At 39.0% G+C, this 25,363-nt stretch overlaps 1 protein-coding gene and 1 pseudogene across 3 annotated transcripts in view; one reads left to right on the top strand and one right to left on the bottom strand.

Annotated features, from left to right (window-relative positions):
* Dera (deoxyribose-phosphate aldolase) overlaps positions 1-25,363 on the top strand; it is a 103,994-nt gene that overhangs the window by 38,553 nt on the left and 40,078 nt on the right. For all 3 annotated transcript variants that reach the window (XM_087214057.1, XM_004845817.4, XM_087214058.1), the window contains exons 4-6: positions 814-909; positions 3,087-3,221; positions 18,886-19,014. In XM_087214057.1, the coding sequence (XP_087070183.1) occupies positions 814-909; positions 3,087-3,221; positions 18,886-19,014 (360 nt within the window). The remainder of the gene's footprint in view (positions 1-813; positions 910-3,086; positions 3,222-18,885; positions 19,015-25,363) is intronic.
* Positions 10,292-10,888, bottom strand: LOC106009444 (centrin-2 pseudogene; annotated as a pseudogene).

The following is a 25,363-nucleotide window of genomic DNA, read 5'->3' as shown; positions in this document are numbered from 1 at the left end:
CTGTCCATGGTTTCCCAGTGCCTGGCTGTCTGTTATAAATTCGAGTAGAGACCTCAGACTCGCCTGAGGCAGGTGTTCCCATAATTTGAGAAATATCAATTATGTTTCTTTCTAGTTGACAATAAAACACCTTTCTGAGACTGTGACTATAGCTCAGTGACAGAGCACCATGCTCGAGGCCCAGGGTTCAACCCCTAGCACCAGAAAACAAAGCAAAGCAAAACAAAAAACTCTATCTATAGCACTAAAAGTAACAACTTTGTATAAGTTTATGATACTGCTTGGTTTTATAGTGGCTGATTTCAAATTTTTTTAAATTTAAGAGTTTACACCTTCAAATGAGGGCCCCAGGTTCAGATTTTATTTCCTGAAAAAGAGGAAAGAGATTTCATTAAATGTCACTTTGTTGTAACCCTGTAAATTTCACTTACATTTTTCTTCATCTGCTGTCCTCTTTGAATGTTGTGCAAACCTAGATTTTGGCTTCTACATGAAATAAAGTATTTTCATTGAGTCGTGATGACCGACTATTTTTTAGGAATTTAAACAAAATAGAGCATCATCTTAACCTTGAAGAACGATGTTTCAGAATTGTTTCCATGACTTCTAGCAGTCAGAAAATGGTCCATGTTTTCCAAAACTACAAGGCAACGTGGAAAATAAAAACCTTTTAATTTGTTGCCGCATCATGGGGGAATTAGTTTTTCTCTCATTTTGATTTCTGCCAATGTTGTAGTATAAACAGTAATTAAAAGCATATTGTGTGAGTTGAACTTCATATAAAGTAGGCTGTTATGATTTCTCCCTTCGAAGGCATCACTGTGGCTGCTGTTTGTGTTTATCCTGCCCGGGTTTGTGACGCTGTGAAAGCACTAAAGGCTGCAGGCTGTGACGTCCCTGTGGCATCAGGTAAGGTTGTCTGTGGCTTTTGCTGCTGTTTCTGAACATGTTTCTGTCTTCAGCTCAGACAGTGTGGGATATTATACCTACATTTACGCCAGTATTTAAATGTTTATATTAGTTATATTGACTCCGGATTTTAGTATTTTTTATTATTTGGTGAAGAACAGACCTTAAGTCCTAAGAATATAGAACTATATCCCCATCTTTAAGGAAATTTAGTTTGTGTAGAAGGAATTATCAGGTGGAAAAAATTACAACGTGTGATGTAGTCTTACACAGTTACGCATTTTATTCTGGCTTAACTGTGTATGTCATATACATGGAAAATACAATAATGAAGACATGCAGAAGGTACAGTTGTGACTCTGAGCAGGGAATGATTTGTTTTGCAAAGGTTGCTGACACTCAGAGTGTGAGAGAATGCATCCTAGCAAAGATGATCATTATTTGACAGTGTTGGTAGGGAGGGAATGGCATTTGGACAGAGGAGCTAATAAGCAAAGCCACAGGAGCATGTTGAGGGATCTGAAAGGGATGTGCAGTAGTTGGAGCCAAAAGTAAGGTGAAGTGGGAGCAGCGGGAGCTGAGGCTGGAGAGGCACAGCAGGGCCTGGGGGCATGGGACCTTCCTGCAGTGCCATGGTGTTGGAGCTTCTTCTGGCAATGAGGGTGGCTGTGAAAGCTTGTAGGCGGAGATGTGGCTTGATGGGCTTCTTGGCATAGCTGATGGTGGGGACAAATTATAAAGAGGAGAAGAGGAACTCGGGGGACTTGTCCCAGACTATGTGGGAGAGGGGAAGCCCAGGAGATCCAGGAAAGATGGTGCCAGGGAGCCCCCGACTCAAGGTAGAGTCAGGAGGATGTGGTAGGCGGGAGAAGAAGTTCCTAAGTCTCATTTTAGTGACTGTGTCTGTGGATGGGTGGACAAACAGATGGATTGGTGGATAGACAGATTCAAAGTTAGATTCTACTCTTAGAGATGTTAGAAGAGTATGTGGGGCTTTAAAGAAGCAGCCTGTAAAGATCACTAATCTGTTTTACGAGGGGCGCATCAAAAGAAACGTGGTACACTGTATATACAACTTGTTTGGGAGGACCCCTCAAGTGTTTGGGAGCTGCACCTTTATAGACTTTGACTTCTCCTCAGCCTCACTCAGTTCATTTTTTCCTTTATACAATGGGGAGGTGTTTTCCGCTAAGGTAGCAGACCCAAGGACTTTAAGAACATCAAGGAAAGACCGTAGGTTCTCTTTACAAATGGTAGAGTCAGTGGTGTATATATAAAAAATATTAATGCTTTTCCAAAAATGTTGTTGTATTTTCATTTTCTTCTTATTTAAAAGTGATCAAAGTTTTTCAGAAGTGCAGATTTATTTTCATTTTTTTCTTATTTATTCCTGGTTTTCCAGTTGCCAGGTCTGTCCTGCTCCTGTTCCCTGGACTGATTAGGTGCTTTTTTTCTCTCTAGTACTCCCTTCCCTTTATCCTCATGTGCCTAGCTGGTTGTTTTAAGACAGGCAGTGGGAGCAAATTATATTATAATCTGTTTTCTACAGCTAAAGAGGTTTGTTCACAAGTGAAGAAATCCAGATTAAGTCAACAGTAATTGAGTAAATGAAGATGGCCAACTTGATTGAGAATAGGATCTTGAATTAACTAGTATTCATCAAAACAAGGCTACAACTACTGTTTTATGACTCCTGCTGTGTTGATCACATATTTTCTTAATTGCTAGTTACTTAATATGCCATCGTAAGATCTCTGTGACATCTTGAGGCCTTTCAGAGAATATGTTAATATTTGTCCTAACACCAAAGCAATATGAGATAACATTCTGTTTCTTCACATTTATATTACATATAAGTGAAGTCCGTTTTTGTTTAGTTTTTTTGAGACAGGATCTTGCTCTGTAGCTCAGGCTGGCCTTGAACTTGTGATCCTCCTGCTTCAGCTTCCCAAATGGATATGCCACCATGCTCAGCTGTATAAATGATGTTTTCAAGTGTCATTAATGCTTTGGTCTCTAAATGTTGGTTTTTTGGGGGGAGTGGGTTGGAAATGAAATTCTTTGTTTAGTTATTAACCAATTGAAATTTGTTTTTCTTCCCTCTCTATCTCTCTACCTTCCTGTCTCCCCCTTCCCCTCCTTTTTTCCTTCCTTCTTTTCTGTTTAATCTCTGCTAGTGGCCACTGGCTTTCCAGCCGCACAGACTCATTTAAAAACTCGACTGGAAGAGATCAGATTGGCTATGGAGGACGGGGCTACGGAAATCGATGTGGTCATTAATAGGAGCCTGGTGCTGACCGGCCAGTGGGAAGGTGGGTGCATGTCCTGGCCTAAAATGGAAACCTGTTCTTCCCTGGGGAATCACACGGAAAATGGTGGGGACCTGGGAGGAGGCAGCATGTTTTGGAGATCACTGTTGGGGGTTACAAGCCACGAGATCAGAGGGTGAAGTTAGGAGGAAACATGGCTAAGATTACTTGTCCTCATGCCCCTTATGAATCTAGGCAATTTCCTATCCATATGAACTTTTTATTCTTTTTTGGTGCTTAGGAGAATAGTATCAATTAAAAGGCATACTTATTCTAATTATGAAAATTCTACAAAACACTGTTAAAAATTCTAATTAGTAATAAAGGAAATGGATAACCTTCATAATTTTATTCCTAGAAATAACCTCAGGTAATACTACGATGCATATCTTTCCAGACTTTTTTCTCTATATATACACACACGTTACCTACTCACTTTTAAAAACTTAAATGTTACATTTAGTGTATTTTTGCTTAATCTGCTTATTGGACTTGTCCATATCTCCTGAATTTCTCTCTGTGACTCTGTCTTTCTATACAGTAGTCCTCCTTTATCTGCAGGGAATGTTTTTTAAGGCCCCCAGCAGTTACCTGAAAGCTCAGATAGTATATACCATGTTTTCTTATATATGTATGTCTACAATGAAGTTTAACTTATATAAATTAAGCACGTAGGTGGTTAATATTAATACCATAGCACAGTGATAACAATGTCCTATAATAAAAGGTGAAGTGTTCTCTTTGTCCAAGTATCTTCCTGTCCCACCCTCACCCTACTTGAAGTGATTGGGGACCGCACGGTGCCCGTGCCGATGTGAAGTAGGGTGAGTGCCGTGGACACTGGGATGGCTCTAGGTGATCCAGCCGGTCAGCCTGACATCTGAGGTGTCCTTAAGTGACAAAGGGGCAGGTGACACGCATAGCGTGAGTGCGCTGGACAAAGGGATGAGCCACATTCTGGGCAGGACAGAATGGACGGCACAAGATCTCGTCTCCCTACTCAGGATGCGGTGCAATTTAAAACTTATCAAATGTTTATTTCTAGAATTTTCCATTCAATATTTTGGACCACAGATAACCCTGGGTTAGTGAAACTATACAATGAAACCATGGAGCAGAGTGGGAAGCACTGCATTTATCTGTAAAGCCTTGGTCTGTGAAGCCTGATTCCATTGTTTATTGGTTGCAAATCCCTTTTGGTTTGGAAGTAGCAAGGGTTCAGCCAGTGCTTTGATCGAACAGGTATTTATTCTCCTACATGAAGCCTGGAGGGAGGCATTTCTGGGTGTTGTGGCAGCTCCACAAAGCTCTTGGAGATTTAGGTGACTGTCATCGTCTGGTTGCAAAGCACATGGCAACTAGCATCACACTCACGGGCCCTGAGCTGTCTAAGGCAGCTTCCTAGGGTTGTGGATGGCAGGGAAGGCAGTCTGTCCCATCTGGAGTTTCATACCACACATCACATCCTGTTGACCTGAGCTGAGTTACATGGCCACCATGATTGGCTTCATGCAGAGCTGGAAAATGAGGTGTGTAACTTGGAGTATTAGTCATATTACTGTATATTCCCATTCTCATTGCCTTCTCCCTGGCCCTGTCCCCTCAATCTGTACTCAGCAACACTATTAATCCTTGCTGGGTTTCCATTCATGGTAGTTCAAATATCTTCTTGTTTTCAATTTATGTCCCTTTTCTTATTACCATTCATGTGTGTTTTGAACAATTTGGAATCACTCTCTTTTTTCCTTTGAGCCTGGGTCTCACTGTGTAGTCCAGGCCAGCCTTGAACTCACAGTATAGCCCAAGCTTTCCTTGAACTTGTGATCCTCCTGCCTCAGCCTCCCGAGTGCTGGGCTTACAGGCTTGTACCACCATGCTAGGATTTGCAGTCATTCTGAAAATCTCTGAAAGGGTTATTTTCAATAGATATCCCTGTTCCTATGTATTAATTCTATGTATTTGTTAAGATTTAAGGGTAGGCTAAGAAGAGAAGTGAGTATACTTAATATTATATTTGTAATATTAATAAAACAAATCTGGAAATGAACCCTGCGTGACTTAGTTGGATAAAAACCTGTATGTTTTTATGTCTTTTTATCATGCAAGTGTATATAGGTGTACAGTTTATATTACAACTTGTGCTCTTGTCTCTTGAATACTACTAATTAGAAAATAAAATACAGTAGGAGATGGGAGTTGATGTAATTGGTTATCTCTTAATGAACTAGGAATGGTTTGTTTTTAAAAACTGATAATTTCCCAATAGCAAGCATTCATGCAAAATATAATAACATGTCTTTGTTTTACATCATACTTTTCTATTAACTTTTTTTATGGTACTAATAACCTCTTGCCCAAAAACAAATTGAAAGGAAACATTTAATACTAGAAATTTATTTCTAAATAGAAATCTCCAATCACTCAGGACTTTTTTCACTGTAGTATTTTGTCTTCAACTCTCAATTTGATTACGTATTATATTTTTTCAGTGTCATGTTTTAACATATGACATTTACTAAAACAAGAGCCTAACGTTAATATTTTTGAAGTGTGCTGATGAAAATACCTGTTAGGACCTTACAGTTTTAGATCTGGAGGCTTCTGGCCTGTGTCCTGAGGTTTGCAGGATACTTTATAAACACAAAACGGTCGCCCCTTCATTTAAAATGTTTTTGTTTTTTGGTACTGAGCATTGAACCCAGGGACTACTCGTGGAGCTATATCCCCATGCCTTTAAAAAATTTCTTAGAGACAGGGTCTTGCTCAGTCTCGCTAAGTTGCCCAGGCTGGGCTTGACCTTGGAATCCTCCTGCCTCAGTCTCCCAGGGTGCTGGAATTATAGGTGTGTGCCACCAGACCTTGCTAAGAATCTCACTTTTTCGACCTAGGCATCCAGAGTGCATCCTATTTCTCCTGGTCCACACAGGTCCCTGGTGGGGATACACAGTTCAGGAGGGGACTGGGGGGCAGCTGCATGCCTCTCTTTGGCTTCTCCTTAGTGACCCTTTGATGTCGCCCCTTTCCTCCGACGCTGAACTCCTCCACCCGCCTTGCGGCTTCTTTTCTTTTAGCAGAAGACCCACTTGCTGCTTCTCGGAGGCAACAGGACATCAGACCAGCGCTCCTTGAGAGCCCTTGTTTCAGATCTGCCTTACTCTGCTTCTTCCTTCTCTCCGTCCCCGAGTCAGTCCCTCTACTCTGTGGCTTTTGTCTCCTCTTCTATTTGCTGAGGCCCTTCCTCCATGTGTTGGACATCATTTTCCTCCTGTGTCTTTAGCCTCTATCTTTTAGCTCATTCCCGTGGAGCATTTAAACAGATGTATTAGCTTTTCCATCACTGAGATGTAATCCCCGTGACATACTTAACCTTTTCTCCATTAAAACAAACAGACAAACAAACAAACACATGTCCATATTCTTTTTCATCTCCAGCTGTCTCCCTTTTTTTCCTCTTCAGGGCAGAAATTCTTAAAAGAATCGTATTGTATTTCTTTGTTTTGACAAATTCTCAGCAAGATAATAATGACCCCTCCTTTCATGATGCCCTGGGGATGCTCTTCAGTTGTTTATTCAGCTTTGTTCATAAATGTGCAACACAGCGACACAGTGGACTGTTTCTTCCGTCTAGACACACTGTCTTGCCAGGTTTCTGACCACATTTCTGAGATTCTCTTTTATGTCTATGATAATTCCTTCCTCATTCGCAAGTTCCTCTACCTCCTCTGTCATCCCTGAAGTATTTGTCCCAGTGTGACCACTCCTTAAATTAGGCACACTCTTTCAGAAAGCCCATTAGATCCTACAACAAAGGCTCCTGAAACTCAGCATCAGAATGCAGGTTGGCCTGGCTCTGAACTCCGACCCCATTTTCCCAATAAACCATGCTGCTTTTCATTCATGATTTTCACTGAAGTGGACATTCAACATCAGTGAATCCTGCTAATATCAGAGATTCTGACCATTTTAGAAGCAATCTATTGATAATATTCACATTTCCCTTATCTTATCAATCTCTATTAAGTAAAATAATGTTTTCCTGATTATTCAGCATTATTTTACCCATGTTTACATTACCCTGGAACATGGTAATGCTTGGGGGCTTGTGAAATTCCTGAGGTGATTTACCCCACAGCAAGCAGTACAGACTGCTGTGATTTTTGATTCATAGATCTTTTGATTTGATTTGCCCTGGTCCCTGTTACCTGGTCCTTCACTGTTAAGCTTTTCACGGTCAGGTCAGACTTAGCTCACTGAAGCACCCTGTCCTTTCCTGGCAGTACTTTCCTTGTCCCTCTCCACCTGGACAGAGAAATGCATACATCTAATTTGTCACTTGGGACAACAGTTTTAATTGGATAAGGTGTGGAGCGCGTTGTTGGTTCTCAGAATTACCACACAAACGTTTTTCAGAGTACTTGGTCTAGCTCCCCTCCTCCTAGAATCTTACACATTGCCATGGGCAGTGTAGTATCAGAAATGAGGGTCAGTGTGAGGGATAAATAGGCTCCCAGGCCTGTTCATACTAGATAGATGGATGGCGGATTCATTATTTTATTCCTATGGTCAGTATGTATATTGCATTATGCCAAAGGCATAATGCCTTTCATTTTCCTGTACAAAATGATTGCTAACAGTTTTGAATCTGGTCAATAATCTCTTTTTCTTACTTGCTTATTTTTAGGTGAAAAAAAAAGAACAGTAGGATGGAACATCCCTGAAAAATTATTTTTCTTTCTTTTATAGAGCTATTAATTATAATCTCATCAGAAAATCCATTTGTAAGTCTGTAGACACCTTTTGGGGAGGAGTCACATAATTTATAATCTGGCTTCTCGGTTTTAAGACAGAAGTTTTGGAGATACTTATAACAGCTGTATGCTTTTATATGCTTTTTGTTTTTATGCTATGACTCTCAAAACTTCAAATACTATTGACAAAAATGTGTGTGTTTTGTTTCTTGTAGGTTATTTCACTACCTGGTGTTTTACTCCATCTCCATTTTAGTCTTACAAGTTTAATTAGTTGCTATGAAACTGTATTCTTGAATATTTTGTGACTTTTTTAGTATAAAAGGTTGCAGTACAATTTTATATTAAGAGCTTTACTGTACATATAATTATCTTAAGAGTTATTTTCAGGCCATTCTTGTGCAGTGTTGAACATCTTTCTGGTACTCAAAAAATAATTGCTTAGATATATTCATTAGCAATTATTTTTTAACTGCCTTTGAATAGCACAGAATATAAAAGGAAATCTACTTTATGACTTTTAGATAGGAAACATAGTCTCTAAACACTTAGAATCTTATTTAAATCATACAAGCTCTACTAACATGGCTTCTGCATCTACAGCAATGTTTTTCCAGACAGCTTAATGGATGGCTGCTTTTAGATGGAACCTAGAAAGAAAGAAGATAAGTTAAAAAGAAAAAAGTAAAAATGCTACAGTTCCTGCTGGCCGGCAAGGGCAGTGTAGCAGGAGGTAGAGCCAGGAATCTGATTTTGCATGCTGAACAAAAGGTTCTAAGAGCTTCTAAGTTGCAGTTAGATAGGAGGAAGAAGTTCTAGTGTATTCTTGTCCAGTAGGGTGACTACAGATAATAGCAATGCACTGCATGTCTCACAAAGCTAGAAGGACTTTGAATGTTTTTGCCCTACAGAAATGAAAAATGTTTGAGGGGATAGATGGGTTTACCCTGATTTGAACATTACACAGTCGATACACATGGAAAAATCACATAGTTCTCCATTAATATGTATAATTGGTTAATTGGTTTCCTGGTCCTGGGGCTCTAACCCAAGGGCAGGCACTCTAGCGCTGAGGCACATCCCCCGTCTCTCCCCCCACCCCCTTTTGGTTCTTTGAGACAGGGTAGTTCAGGTTGTCCTTGAACTAACTCACTATGTAGCTCTGGCTGGCCTCAAACTCACAGCAATCCTCCTGCCTCAGCCTCCCAAGTGCTGGGATTGTAGGCATGCACCACCACACCCAGCTAGCCCTTTTCATTTTGAGACAGGGTCTTACTAAATTGCTTGGCCTGATCTGGAACTTGCAATCTTTCTGACTCAGCCTCTTGAGTAGCTGGTATTACAGGTGTGCTTCATTGTTCCTGGCTTATTATGTACAATTTTTGTGTTTTTATATATCAGTTAAAAAGTAAATTAAGAAAAGTTCCAAACAGAAACCTGGGTGCCACACAGCCCCTCCTGCCCCTGTGCACCTGCACTGTGGTGCCGGTGGGCCCTTCCTAGTGGAGCTGAGATTTTGATGCCTATTTCGAGCAGTCCACTGAGATTGCCGCATTTGTTTTCCAACTGAGAGTAAGAAGTAGAGATCGGGTTATGACCTTCACTTCTCATCACCGTGGCAGTGGAGGGATGTGGGGGACAGACAGGCAACTCCTCTGCCAGGTGTGGCAATGTAATATCTATCTTAGGCTTCTGGTATACCCACATTCGCTGCTCTTGAAAACCTCATTATAAGTCAAAACATTTATTGTCAGGTTTTTAAATGTGACATCACTATGCCAGCTACTTCTTTGCTGTATATGTTTTGTTAAGTTTTGCATTAATCTGGCTAATTTGCAGGTGTGGCATTTGAATTCCATTTTCTTTTTTTTTTTTCAAACAGAAATGTTTTATTTTTAAGACAAAACAAACAACATTAATACACATGCGAACGCCAGCGCTAGGGTTCACTGCGTTTTGCAAAAGAGAAAACGGCACTCAGGCAACAGGTGCACAGGGGAGCCACTGAAAAGGGGCCACAGCTGGTGACGACCCAAGCACGCGTGTGCTTTTCTCAGGGGTCCCTTCGTGTCTGTGTGGAGACCGTGACAAGAGTGCAGCGAGGCCGGGAGAAACGGCAGGTGGGCAGACGTGGAGGCCCCGTTCCCTAGTCTGACGCGCTCTCATTCTGCTTTCAAGAATTAAAGTAATCAGCGGATCATTTGACAAAGAACTTTAATATCAAAGAACACTTCCAAAAGTCCAAACTAGATTGGAGGTCAGGGCCGAGGTGACACAGGCAAGTGAGGGGGCCGGGTTTCACAGGGCAGCAGGCACTGAATCTGGTCACGTGTGCTCACAGCGGAGGAGACGGAGACGGCGACGGCGCCGGCTTTCATAAAGGCTGGTCTTCGTCAGGCGCAGGGACTGCTGCTCACTGACCTCTCCGTCTCCATCTCGATCAGCTTCGTCAGTCATTTCCTGCAGCTCTTCGTCAGTCAGCTTCTCGCCCAGCTCCTTGGCCACGCGCTTCAGATTGTTGCACGATATTTTCCCGGTTTCGTCATCATCCAAGAGCTTGAACGCTTTCAGGATTTCTTCCTTGGTGTCTTTCTCAGACATTTTCTGAGTCATCACTGTCAAAAAGTCACCGAAGTTCATTTTGCCTGTCCCCTCCTTATCAATTCACTTACCATTTTCTTGATTTCTTCTTTATTGAGCTCAAAGCCCAGGACCCACATTGCCACCTCTAGTTCCTTCACATCCATGGTCTCTGTCCCATCAAAAGCTTTCCGGATTTCCTGTTTCTGCTCTCCAGTAAGCTCTGGCTTAGGTCTCATCCTTTTTCTCTGGGCACTGGACGCCATGCTTTTCATTGAATTCCATTTTCATTTGTCGTCCTTTATAATAGTCTTCCAAATTACTGTTTTTTTCGGAACGTGGCAAGAATTGTTCTTTCTGTCTCTTTTGTAAACGGGGAATTTTCAATTCTGTAATGTTTGAATATTTATTTATTTATTTATTTGGTACCAGGGATCGAACTCTGGTCCTTGCGCTTGCGAGGCAGGTGTGGAACCACTGAGCTAAATTCCCAGCCCAATGTTTGAATATTTAACAATGAACATATATTACACGGGGACATGAGAGCACAAAAAATAATAAAGACTCCAGAGGGCAGGGTCTGTCTTGATGGATGCAGAGACTTAACTGAAAACTTTACTGAAGTATTATTTATAATACTAAAAAATCTGCCACTGCCTGCCTTGCAAACATAAGGACCTGTTTGATCCCCGGTACCAAAAAAAAAAAAAAAGAAAAATCGGGATCTATAACTATGTGATAATACAAAAATGATTAAATATATTTATTAGGTATATGTTATGGAAGATTATATGGCCATTAAACATTGTGCAGTAGGCCTACATTTATAATTTTAGCAAGATATTTATGATATATTAGAGGGGGGAAAGGTTACAAAATAATACATCCCTTCTATATAATCATATTTTTATAAAAACACAGTGGTTCATTGTCTCCCAGAACAAAAATACTTAGATGTTACACACATTCCAACAAACTATATATATTTTAATCTTTATTTTTGAATAATTTTAAAGGTACAGAAAAGTTGCAAAAATAATACACGAGTCCAGTTTGAACATTACTCATCGTCCCCAGTTAGGAAACTTTGTATCATTCACCATTTTTACTTCTCCTTTGTGTGTATATGTATTGTATGGACTGTTTGAGGTTAAATTGCAGACCTGTTGACTCATCACCCTTAGTACTTCAGTGTATGTTTCCTAAAAACAGGGCCAGGGATGTAGCTCAGTGAGTGGTAGAGTACTTGTCTAGCATGTGTTAGGCCATGGGTGTGATCCCGCACTGGAAAAAAAAAAATCCTACAAACAAGGAGACTCTTGTAGCAAGCCACAGGACACCATCAGATACTGCCATTCAATCTACAGACCTTGTTCGGTTTGTGCACACTGTCCATGTAGTGTTCTTTATGAGATCTGGGATCAGTTGTTATATGTCTCTTCTGGCTTCTTCAGTCTGAAACAGTTCTGTCTTTCTTTGTCTTTGCAGATTCCAGGCCCATTATTGGGTAAAATAAACCTCAATGTTGATTTGTTTCGTGTTTTTCTCAGGAGTAGATTCAAATTACGCATTTTGACAGGAGAAACAGAAGCTTTTCTCTGTTCTTCTCAATGGATTATTTCAAAAGTCACAAGATGTTAATTTGTCCAGTTATTGATGATGGTACTTTCCTACTTAGCTAAGATGGTTTCTGCCAGGTTTCTCTATTGTAAAATTAATAAGTTTTTTGCATTTTAATAAGTTGTTAATACAGATTATGATTGGAGATATTTTGAGACTGTTTAATATCCTGTTACTCATCTAACTTTTATTCACTATTTTAGTATCACTGACCCATGGAGTCCATGGCCGGGCCGCTATCCATTGATAATTCTTCAGTCATTAATCTGATAGTTGCCAAATGATTTCCTAATTCCATAATTTCTCCTCTACTTCTTCATTTCCCTCCCTTCTTCTTAACCTTCCTTTCTCGCTATCTTCCTTTCTTCTCTCCTCCCTATTTGTGAGAACTCATAGATCCCTATTTAACTGGTTATAACCCTTTACTATAATTTATTTTGATATTCATATTTTCCCAGATTTGGCCAATGGGAATGACTTCAGACTAACTCATATCTTTTTATGTTTTTGTTGTTCTTTGAGAACTTTCTCGCTTTCTTGTAAGATGTTCATTCTGTGCTTACTTGGACTTTCTCTACCTCACCTCAGAATTAGCCCTTTCTCTAAGGAACTGTGGTTCATTTTATTGACGAATATATTTAGAAGCCAAAATCTAGGTGCCACATATGTTCATTCCGGTTGGGATAGTGCTGTGTCTAAGTTCTCTCAGTAAGTAGATCTAGGAGGTACATGAATATATACATATACCCAACATGCACATCTGTGCCAAGATATATCCTTTCCTCTTCCTCCATACACTTTGTCTGTCTGTCTTAGAACCTGTGAGTTCACACTAATAATCTCCATTATAAGCCAACATCACAGAATTGTTCTCACCTTCCCTCTTTCTGTATTTCTGCCCTTCTTTCTTGTCAGTGAGAAATCTTTCTCTCATTATGCTCAGTCTGCTTATCTGTTTGATTGGTATTTACCCATTTGATTGATCACTTGCCTTGTGTACGGCAATCTGTAGAGGCCATGTGCTGTTCCCCTGGTGCATTAACACTGGCTGTGTTCCCCACGTCCTCCCAAGCCCCGGAATTCCCAGCCTCAGTGGTAGGATGTCTCTCATTTCCCTGGCAGAGTGGACTGCAGGTCTCTCCTCACCCTGCTCCAGCCCCTGACCTGGCATCATGTGAGCCAGGGGGTCCCCAGCCCTGGTGACTTGCCCATTCCATGTTGGCTTGGGCCTTCACACCAGTGGGTAACTGGAGGACCCTGGTTTTCCCCTCTCTGCAGCTCAGAGCTGCCATGAGACAGTTGGGAATTGGTCTTCTGAGTCAGTAACAAGAGGCTGTTTGGTCTTTGTTGTAACAGCTTAAGCTTTTAGAGTAAATTAAAGTTTATCTTCATTTTACCTGTACTTATTATTAAAGGTGGATCTGAGAGGAGTATTATTAATTGATTACTTTTATAATCATTTGACTAATTACTCTTACATTTATTCCCAGAACTTGAGAAGTGATTGGGCTATAAAAGTAAGGCTCTCCTACCTAATCTTGAAGAGGAAAATGAGGTTTGGAGAGGTTTAGCAACTTTCCGAAGCAACAAAGCTAATTATCAGCCAAGCAGGGCAGGAGAAGTCTTGATTTAAATCTTCGAATTCTACTACAAATTGCCCTTGTTTTGATTCTGTATAGAAGGCTAACAGAGCAATTTGCAGATTGTTTTTAGCATATTAAGTCATACAAAGTTAAGTATTTTATACTTCCGAGTGACCTTAGAACCTTTCATTCCTTCTAACCTTTTCTCCTTAGAAAAATGAGAACCAGGTTTTAGGGTTATGACACCCAACTGTAATGTAAGTAGTTCGAACTAGATGGATGTTGACATCCCTTTAGGTTCTAGGTTTTGATTACTTTGTTACTTCAAGTATTTCAATGCATTTCTTGAGAATACAGTTTGACTACCACACATTTACCCTAAGATACTTCTGTGTGCCAGGACAGAGGTAGAAAAGTGTGAGGAAATTTCGAATTTTATTCAACATTTGAAGACATGAATTCTGATCTCTCTTCTGATCTCTGGTGATAAGATTTTGGGCAAGTCATTCATCTTTCCACATTTCTCTTTTTATATCCCCAAATTACGGTACCTGCCAACTGCCTTACAGGGCGTGTTTAAATGATACGTACAAAACTGCTGAGAGCAGGGCGTGGTGGTGCACACCTGTGATCCCAGCACTCTGGAAAGATGAGGCAGAAGGGTCAAAGATTCCTGGGGAATTTAACAATTTAATGAGACCTTACCTCACAATAAAAAATAAGAGGGCTGGGGATGTAGCTCAGTGCAAAGGTCCTGGGTTCAATTCCCAGTACTGCAGCAATCAATCAACCAACCAACCAAACAACAAGCATCCTGAGCTGTTTAAAAGAGGATGGTTTGAAAATTTAGGGATTTTCTGATTCTTATGCCTAATTATTCCTTGTGAAGAATTTTTTGTAAAGGGGATCTCTTGACTTTATTACTTAACTTGTAATTTCCTCTACATGTCTATTCCAGCAGCAATTATAGTGAATTCACACCCTCCCGCTGTCCTTTCCTGCTAATGTAGGGGAAAAAAATCTGTCCATTAGTTTTTCCATTGTTTCACTCATTTATACAGAAAGGTAAATGACATAATTTGAGCTTGACTAGGTTATATTTCAGCAATCCAGTCACTTTGATTTGCATATATCATCTCTCTGGTTTCCAGGGTGTCTATCACTAATGTCAGGGTGTGCAAAATTGCATAACACTAATGATGCTTCTTTATGGCTTCTTTGGCTTGTGTTGGAGCTAAGGAGCCTATTGTTTTCTTATATGTAATGTTTGGAAATTCTAACTGTGCTTTCCTAAGTTTTAGGACAGTGCTTGCTTTGTTTTCTTCTTGCTTTTCTGTTATTTTGCATTTCTGGAAATATATAAGAAAAAATACAGAATGTAGTATAAGGGATAAATGCCCATGCAATGCCTGGTTTCGCCCTAGTAGCATGTATTATTTTAATTAATCTTCTCAGAGATATGTGAGTAAACTAAGCCTCCTGAATAATTAGGCTTAGAGAAATGGAGTGATTCCTACATGCTTACATAGCCAGCAAGTACCTGTGACTGTCTTATCCCAAGGGTGTTAGTCAAAGGACTGTACGCTGTGAGTTAAGAAAAAAATTTGTTTTATATGTGTGATATGTGGTAAACTTCCCCTCTAGTGCCCCAGGTTATTGTTGTATGTCTGCATGTCCAATCCAATCCTTCTTATTTTTTATTTTGAGACAGAGTTTCACAAGTTGCTAAGCCGCCTAGGCTGGGCTTGACTTGTGATCCTCCTGCCTCAGCCTCCCTTAGTGTTGGAATTATAGGCATACATCACACTTGTTCTTAGCTTTTATAAATACCATATATTGTGACCTTAATAAGACATTAGCAATTACAACAATACCATCACTATCAACCACAATAGGAAAGCAAATAGCTGACATTCCTAGAGCATAAATTATGTGCCAGAGACTGTCTGTATGTATTAACTTATTTAATGGTCAACATACCTCCATAAGGGGTATGTACAGATGAGGAAGTTGGGGCAAAGGCTAAGAGTTAAGTAATTTGCTTAAATCAAACAACAAATCAGTGTCAGAGCTGGAGTGCAAGCCCACCGTATTGTGCATTATACTATACTTCCTCAGGAAATATTTGTTATACTGGAGCGAAGAGTTGACAGTGAATGCAACCAGTTCTGATTAAGTTAAGCTGAAGAGGAACGTTTTAGGATCTAGAGTAGCTCTTGGAATAAGCATCTAGAGAAGCAGATTTGGAAAACAGTCAGGACCATGGAAGACCTGGGAGCAGAAAATGTGGTCAAATTATGGCATGGGAAATTTGGTCACAGTAGCAGTGCTACCACTGGTAATCACAGGTACCACGCTGGTGGCCAGGGCCACTGGCCACTGGGATCTGCTGCCGTCACTGATGCTACAAGAGGAAACTCTGAGGAGTTTTTCATCTTCGCAGCACCCACTAAGATTCAAAGGCACCCATGGAAGCAGTCACTTTAGGAACCCTAGGTCATCTTTATACAAGACCAAGTTTCGTATACTTTTTGTTTTGTTTTGGTAATGGGGATTGAACTCAGGACCTTGCGCTTGCAAGGCAGGAGGCGGCACCACTGAGCTAAATCACCAACCCCTTCATATACTTTTTGAATTTATTGTTCTGATACTTTATGGGCAGGACGGTAAGAGAAAGGAGCTTAGGTTAAACTTTCCAAATGTTGAACCTTCAACATTCAAGGTATTTTCTCAGGAAATCTTAATCCTGTTGTTTGGTGAAATAGGTCAGGAAAATGATTTGAGAAATTGACAGCTAAACAGAATGAGAGGTCACTGGTTGCATATTTGTTAAATAAGAGTTAAGCTCTAAGTGACGATGGCTGAGTGATAAAGTACATCTAGTTTTTTCTAGTTAAAGTTAACTGTAGTTAAAGAAATTCACTGGGTATCAAAAGGTAGTAATCTTTAGCAAAAGGATGGTGGTTTCGTTCATCAGTATGGTCATGATGAGTGTTTTAAGAATTTGTTGTATAGGCCAAAGTTCCCTTTGACAACTGCTGTAATAAAATATTTTCTAATTCTATCTGATGTGCACGTTTTAAGTATAATCCATGCAACAGAATTTCTGCCCAGTATGAGGAGTTAGATCAGGACATGAAATAAGACATGACTTTTATCACTCATCACTTAATGGAAATTTATGTGACCAGAAGTCTGAACTTAATACTAATTTTATTAGACTTTTTTTAGTGCTTACAATATATCAGGCAATATGCAAAGTACTTAATACTCATAATAACCCTGTAAGATAAATATTGTTGTGATTCTTTAAGGGTAGAACTGAGGCTGAGAGAAATAACTTGCCTAGGGTCTCACAGAAGTGATGTGGCCGGGTTTTCTACGCATGTTTGTCTGTCTCTAAATTTCCTTTTCCAGCAGCACTTTCTTGTGGAAGAAAGTCATTAAATTACAAGTTGATGCTGGATTAGCATTCTTGAATCCTTGGATGAGGAGATTGCCTTGTCACTTGTTCTTAGAGAACAATTTTCTCTTTTTAGATTCAGTAACTCAAGAAATGTCATTCCATCCCAGAGTCACTTTCTGAGTTAAAAGACTATAAGTTGTTATTGCTGCATAGGTTGTTACTGTTTGCAACATTCTTTCGCAGGATGGCACATTGGATGTGTAGGTTGATGACTCTCCCGCCAGCTGGGTGAACAGGCAGGGTAAGGTAGTTGCTATGGCATTCCACATGCTCTCTAGGGCACAAAACTACCTGTGGCTAAGGATTTGTAAAAATGTACAGTCCATTCTTGAGAAACCTCATGTGGGCACCACCAAGCTTCTTGTATAGAATATTTGCATTTACTCTATTCACTTTCCACTTTTGAGCTTCAAGTTAAGTTCAGCTTTTCTAGGATGAGGAGGGCAGTTTGGTTCATTGTGCTTTAACTTTTTGGTTTTGACTGAGTTTGCTGACTTGAGGCTGATTTGTAGTCATTTATGTGTACTTTAGTAAATATAAGAATTATAGAATTCTCACCTTAGCTTTGAGAATGCTAAACCTAACCCTTATTATGAGTATTGCTCTCTTGCTTGGTTTAGTCCATGTGCCACTGGGGGAGTAACTCACCAGTAGAGCACATGGCTAGCATGTGCCAGGCCCTAGGTTTGATCCCTAGTGCTGCAAAACCAAAACTAAAACCAAAGCCAACTACTTCCTGTGAGACACACACATGCACAAAAGGCAGAAACAGCTCCATGTTGGTCCTGATAGTATGATAGTAGCCTGAGTTGGGGAAATGAAAGTGAAGGGTAAAAGCACAAATTTGTTGTCGTCATTGACAAAAGACTTACATAATTTTTCAAAAATTTAATACTCATTATATTTATTCACTTAAATTCTACTACATTGAATATGAATTGTTTCCCCCTTCAGTTTTGTTTTGTTATATATCCTGTTTTTGATTTTTGTATGTTTAATCAAACTGCTGTCTGAGTCCTGTATGGAGCTCTAGAAAGCCAGGTGTGGTATGAGGTCAGGATAGAGTGAAGGCTGCATCACTGAAAGCCTCTACAGATAGCTTCATGCAAATGTATCCAGTACTACCTAAGCAGGCTCAGCCAGGCTTTAAACAGCTACACAGACATATACGGTGGCACATGGTGCTTTTATTGTCATTAGCAGAGCTCTCAGGAAATGTCTGCCTTATATTCTAACAAGAGAACATATCACGCATGAATGGAGGAATTAATAGAAACCTGAAGAATTGTTTTTCCTTTAGTCTGAAAAATGGTAATACCACTGTATGTATGGTAGATAAGTTTGTTTTTTCTTGAAGTCACCATCATATGGAAGAAGTAGAACTTATTTATAATTTGCATGTCATTATAGTGATATTTAAAAAGCCCCATGACTCTGGACCATGGGCCAGGGCTTACAAATGGTTTCATGGTGACAAACCAAGCATTTCTTGTCACAGGATGTGAACTGCACCAGAATGCTGTAGGTAATAGTAAAGTGGGATGATTTTTAGAAAGTGACAAATGTTTTATGATTCCTAAATCTGAAATGGGTTCTACAGCTCCGAATGGCTGCCAAGTCGTGTTATCACTTGCCTGCTTTGTAACTGACTCAATTATTTCCTTCCTCAGCCCTGTATGATGAGATTCGGCAGTTTCGCCAGGCCTGTGGGGAGGCTCATCTCAAAACCATCTTGGCCACAGGAGAACTCGGATCTCTTACTAATGTTTATAAAGCCAGTATGATAGCAATGATGGCAGGTAAGTGTTTCATGTTCAAATAATGTTTTGTATTGGATTGATGTTTTTAGGAGAAAGAAGTAAGTAAAAAACATTTGGCTATTATTAAAAGTGCCAACCACTTGGGATTTTTTTTTTAGAGGAAGGATGGAGCATTTCATGAATACATGTTCAATGTGAAGTGGTCAAAAAACTCTTGGCTTTCTTCCAGTTGTCTGGTGGCATTTCATTGTTGCACTATCCTTAGAAGGCAGTAGATGGCTCTCTTGTTAGTGAATTGCCCTTTATGCTATTTGGTTTCATCAACATATGTTAGACAGGAATTTATTTAACTCTGACTTTTTCTGTCTGTGAATTTAAGTTTTGTTTTTTTCCCTCAGAGTATATATACTATTTGAGCCAGCCCCTGCTTTTTGTGTTAATTTCTTAAAAATTTACGATGGTATTGTTTTTGTATTTTCAAATGTAGATTGACTGGAACAGGAGATATATCTATTCAGATGTGGAAGCTTGAAACCTAGGAGTCGTGCTTGATTCTTTCTTTTCTTTGCCGTCACACAAAACAGTGAACAAGTCTTCCGAGTCCTACCTCTTTGCTATGTGTAATACATCTCTCCGTTCTGAGTTCTGCTACCTTAGGCCACCAGCCAGTTCTGCTGGATTACTTCAACTCACTTCTCAGCCTCTACTTTTGTCCCCCTTCTAGTCTGTTCTTCACACTGTTCAAAATGATCTTTTAAAAAAATGCTAATTTGATTATGGTACTGCTTCCTTCCAGTCTTTTAGTCACTTCCCTTTTCTTACTGGCAAAGTATAAATTCCTGAATTCTGATTTTAAATAGTCTTTCCTAAGACCCTGCCTGTGCCCCTGCTGTCTCACTTTCTCTTCACTTCATAGACTTCAACCATATACATCACCTGCTGGGTCCTGAAGATGGTACTGCCCAGATCCATAGCATGTACTGTGCCCCGTAGTATGTACTGTCTAGAATTCCTTTTGCCCAAATTACTCCCGGGCCTTTGGATTCAGCATAGGCACCACCCTTTTCAGAAGTATCTCCCCCAAGCCACTGCCTTCCCCACCGCTTAGCTGATTTTCTCCTCTGTATGTGCCTGTATCATTCTGTTAAAACCTCTGTCAGGTAATTTCTCACACTACTGTGATCCTGCTGAAGTTTTACATGCCCTCCTAGAGGCCCCATTTTTGGATGAAGATACTTGGCTTCTCTGTTCTTAAATCCAGGTCATACATCACAGTCATCCTTTACATTTTATACTCTTGTGTACTCTCTGGATGATTTGTAAATTGTTGCTGGCACTCTACTGAAAATCACCCTATGAAGCATTAATGGTGCAATTTCCTGATCATGCTGCTGGCTCTGGAAAATATTTTTCTCCTTTAGAGCAAAATCTCTGAAAACATAAGGATAAGAAAGAGTGGAAGACTTTGAACAGTGGTTCATCAATTCTGTTGACATTTCAAAAGTCCACCGTAAAAAACAAAAAGCCTACAGTAGAACATTTATTGTGTGGCTCAAGCCCTTGAATTCATGCAGCCTCCCTTTCAAGCTCTTTACCCAGGACAAGGGAGTTTTGAGTAGGTACCAAAGTAAACGTTTGGAAGAAGATACCACAAGCCACTTGTAGCACACACTATGTTTATTTATTTATTTATTGCAAAACTAGGGATTAAACCTAGAGGTTTGCACATGCTAGACAAGTGCTCTACACTGAACTATATTCTCAGTCATTTTAAAATTTTTATTTTGAACAACGTCTGTCTAAATTGCCCAAACTGGCCCATGAACTTGCCATCCTCCTGCCTCAGCCTCCCAAGTAGCTGGGATGACAGGTGTGCACTGCTGTGCCTGGCTGTATACACTTGATCGTCAGCTGCATGGTTGGGGTACACAGGAGGCCCAAGTAGTTATCAGGGTTGCATCTGAGCCAGTCTTGAAGTGTCTATTACCCCAGCCATAATCCAGGCCCCAGTAAAAGTGCATTGATTCTGAGATGCTGACCAGTCCTCTTCTGCCTACCCACTGTGCTGCTCCTGATAGGAACATGGGATTAGGTCCTCAGGCTTTGAAAGCCTCTGTTCTACCCTCTACCTCTCCTATGTATAGGAAAAAAATGTGGTCAGAAACATGCTCTTTCTCTGTCTCTTCCTTTCTATTTATTTCACGGTTCATGTTTTATATCTGCTTCATTTCATCAGTGACTATCAGGCATATACTGTGAGTAATGTAATGGTTTGTGGCATACTTTATTAGACCCTTTTAAATAATATTCCTTAATCTTCACAACAGTCCTGTAGTTGATGAACTTGAGACTAAGTGGCTTACTAAGGTCCCAAAGCTGGTATATCAAATGTAGTCCTTATTTGAACCCAGATTTTCTGGTTCTAGTTTATTGCTTTTTCATTTGTAAAACAGTTGTTTTCTAATGCGTTGTGCTTGATTGTATCTGAATAAGAGACACAGTCTTTATGAGCTGTACTGTATGAAAGCATCTAGTCCACTTCCTGGCCTATATTTTATCCTACTGAGATGTCATAGAATTTTTAAAGGTTTTGCTCATTTTGGGCCAGAAATTTAGCTCAGTGGCACCGTACCTGCCCTGCAAGCACAAGGTCCTGAGTTCGATCCCTGGTACCGGAAAAAAAATGGAAAATTTTGCTCATTTTTATTTATATTTATTTTTAGCCATTTGAAGAACTTTTTAAATTTAAAAATTTTTCATGTTTTTATTTCATATGTGACTTGAAATAACGCCCTCCTCAAATAATGTTGATGAAATCCAGGTGTGGTGTTACAGTCCCGTAATCTCACTTGGTAGGCTGAGGCAAGAAGATTGGCAGGAGTTCAAGGCCAGCGTAGGCTACATCTTGATTTCAAAGCCAGCCTGAGTTACATAGCAAGACTATGTCTCAAAAAACCAAAAATAATAACAATAATAATTAATATTATTATTTTGACTAAATCCACATTGCTTCTAGTTGGGGCTTTTTTTTCATTGAGATATATATATATATATATATATATATATATATATATATATATATAAAAATTTTTTTTTTTGTACCAAGGATCAAACTTGGGTCCTTTTGCTTGCGCAGCAGGCAGTGAAACCACTGAGCTAAATCCCCAGCCCTCATTGATATATTTTTAAAATAAGCTTCATTAAGGCAAGTTTGCACTAATCAGAATTCAGGTGTCATGTATACAGCACGATTTTTGACAGATTATGTATACCTGTAACCACTACTCCAATCCAAAGTAGAACATTTCCGTCTCCCAGAAATACCTGATGTGCCCCTTCATGGTTAATTCTGCTCTTCTCTCCTGCTGCCCACGGTGCAACCACTGACCTGATTTTGTCACCGTATACCATATGACTGTACCAATTTTTGAACATATTACCACACAGTGGGTACTACTTTGTGCTTGTTGATTTCCCCCTTGATAAAGGTAATAACTAGGGAATATTAAGGAATTTATTTAGAAATATTCTACTGTACAAATATACTGAGTTGCTAAAATTATTGGTTAAAAGTTGTTTATAATATTCTCTTCTTAGTTTGATATCTGTAGGACCTGTAGTTATGTCTCATTCTTCATTCCTGATGTTATTTTTTTCTTTTCTGTTGTCTTTGTTCTCCTTCTCTGCCCTCTCCTCTTCCTTATCCCTCTTGTCCTTCTAGAGTCTTTGTTTTCTTGTTTTTCCTTTGTTAGTTAAGGTATTTTCTAATTTCCTTTGTTACCTAAGGCCGTGTTCCTGGCCTATAGTTTATCCTATTGACTTACATAATAGAATTTTAAATTTTGCTTGTTTTTATTTATATTTATTTTAGAATGCTTTTTAAAGTGTTATTTAGATTGAGATGTTTGATTTCCAAATATTTAGTGCTTTTATTATATTTTAGTGTTAATTGATAATTTAAAATTCTGTTATTTTCAGAAGATTATTAGAAGATTTTTTCTTTTGAAATTGAATTATTTTATAACTCATGATTTCTTTAGGCATATGCTTTAAGTGCCCTTAATAAATATGTATTGTAGATGTTAATGCAAATGTCAGTGTCAGGCTAAGTTGCTTGATAGCTTTTTCAGTTCTTGTTTTAGTATTAAAATCTCCAAATGTAAGTATAGATTTTTCCCCATATCCATATCCCTTTAGAGTATTGGTTGTTTTCTTCATGTATTGTGAAGCTCTGTTATAGGTGTATACATACTTTTAGGATAGTGGTGTTTACCTCTTGGATCAGAAAACTCACCATGAATGTCCCCTATTAACGCTGGTTCTAGTCCTTTTCTAAACATCCCTTTGGTTTAATATTAATCCAGCCACACCAGCTTTCTTGTGCTTCTTATTTGCATGATGCCTCTTTTCCAAGTCTTTTATTTTTAACCCATTGATGGGTGTATATTTAAAGTGTATCTGACAACATGGGTGGAACTGGTGATCTTGATGTTACGTGGAAAAAGCCAGGCACTGAAAGAGAAGCACCACATAGCCTTGCTCATATGTGGAACCTGCAAAGATTGATCTCAGAGAAGTTGAGAGAAGAATCAAGGTTACTAGAGGATGGGGAGAGTCAAGGGGAGGAGGTATGGGGAGAGGTTGGGCAGTGGGTTCTATGTTATAGTTAGGTAAGAGAAGGAAGTTCTGGTGTGCACAATAGTGTGGCTAGTTTTACCAGTATTGTACTGTGCCTTTCAAAAAGCTACAAGCAAGGATTTTGGAAATTTTTACCACAAAGAAATGATAATTTTTAAGAATTTTGGTGGTGTTGGGGATTAAATGCAGGATCATCACACTGAGCTACATCCCCAACCTACCCCCTTTTAATATATTTTATTTTGAGACGGGATCTCATCAGCTGGCTAAGTTGCCCTGGCTGGGCCCAAACTTGTGATCCTCCTTTCTTTTTTTTGGTACTGGGGATCGAACTCGGGACCTTGTGCTTGCGAGACAGACGCCGGAACCACTGAGCTAAATCCCCGGCCCATGATCCTTCTTTCTTAGTCTCTCAGAGTGCTGGGATGACAGATGTACTCAGCCTAACAAATGATAAATATCAGAGAAAATAGTATGTTTATCCAAATTTAAACATTTTTACATTATATACATGTAGCAAACTATTTCTTGTTACTTCATTAATAGGTATAATTTTTAGGTTTTTTGTATTAGTTAAATTTAGTTTAGAAAACAAAGAAGAAAAATAGCATATCACTTAGAGGCAGCCCTTTGAAAAGTTCCTTGTGATAATTTCTGCTTTTTAATTTAGAGTGCTTTGTCCATTTTACTTTCCACATAACTATTGATGTGGTAGCATCTAAGTCTGCCATCTTGCTTCTGATTTCCTCTTTGTTTTGATCAGTTTTTTGTTCCTTTTTTTCTTGTCCCCTTTTGGGTTCACCAAATATTTTATAGCATTTCTTTTTATTTCCTAGATTGCATTCTTATCTACAGTCTCTTTGTATTTTTAAGTGGTTGCTTGAACAATTACAATTTGTATCCTTAATTTATCACAATCTACTTAAAATTAATATCATTCCACTTTTTACTTATGTCACAAATGTAAGAACCTTATAGTAGTTTCATTTACATCTTCATTGGCCCTTTGAATTGTTTTAATTTTCTCATACATGTATTATGAACTCCGTATTACAGTGATGCAATTTTAATAACTATCTTAAGGAAATGAAAACTAAGCTCAGATTTGTTTCATATTTTCCCACATATAAATCATTTCCATCTTTGTTTCTTTCTGCAAGTCTGAATTTCCGTCTTGTATAATTTAGCCTGTATAGCTTCCGTGAATATTTTTTGCAGTGCAAATTGGCTGGTGATTAATTCTCAGGTTTTGTTCATTCAAAAATGTGTTTATTTTGTCTCTATATTTCAAAGATAGTTTGCTGCATATCAAATCTAGGGTGACAATTTTATTATTTCAGCCTTAAATATATCATTTCATTTTTTGCAATTTCTTTTTGTTTCCCTGTATGCATTGTCTCATCTTACTCTTACTGTGTCCAGTCAGTATTCTCTACTTATCTTTGTTTTTCACTGATTTGATTATGTTGTACCTGAAAACAATTTTCTTTGATTTAACCTGTTTGGAGTTTGCTGAACTTCTTGGATCTGTATGTTAATATTTTCCAGTAATTTAAGACATTATCAAAACTATTTTTTTCATGTATATTTCTGCTTCATTCTATTTGTCTTTCCTTCTAGGACTTCCAGGTACCTAAGTGTTAAAATGCTTGATATTGTCCCATAGGACAGTATCACAATCTACTTAAAATTAATATCATTCCACTTTATGTCACAAATGTAAGGACTTTATAGTAGTTTCATTTGCATC

Source organism: Heterocephalus glaber, unplaced genomic scaffold (genome assembly GCF_053883595.1).
Source record: "Heterocephalus glaber isolate CG9 unplaced genomic scaffold, H.glaber_assembly_v1.0 deba00001444, whole genome shotgun sequence".
In the NCBI taxonomy this organism is placed as follows: domain Eukaryota; kingdom Metazoa; phylum Chordata; class Mammalia; order Rodentia; family Bathyergidae; genus Heterocephalus; species Heterocephalus glaber.
The sequence above is the reverse complement of the archived record's forward strand: the minus strand, read 5'-3'. Positions and strand labels throughout refer to the sequence as shown.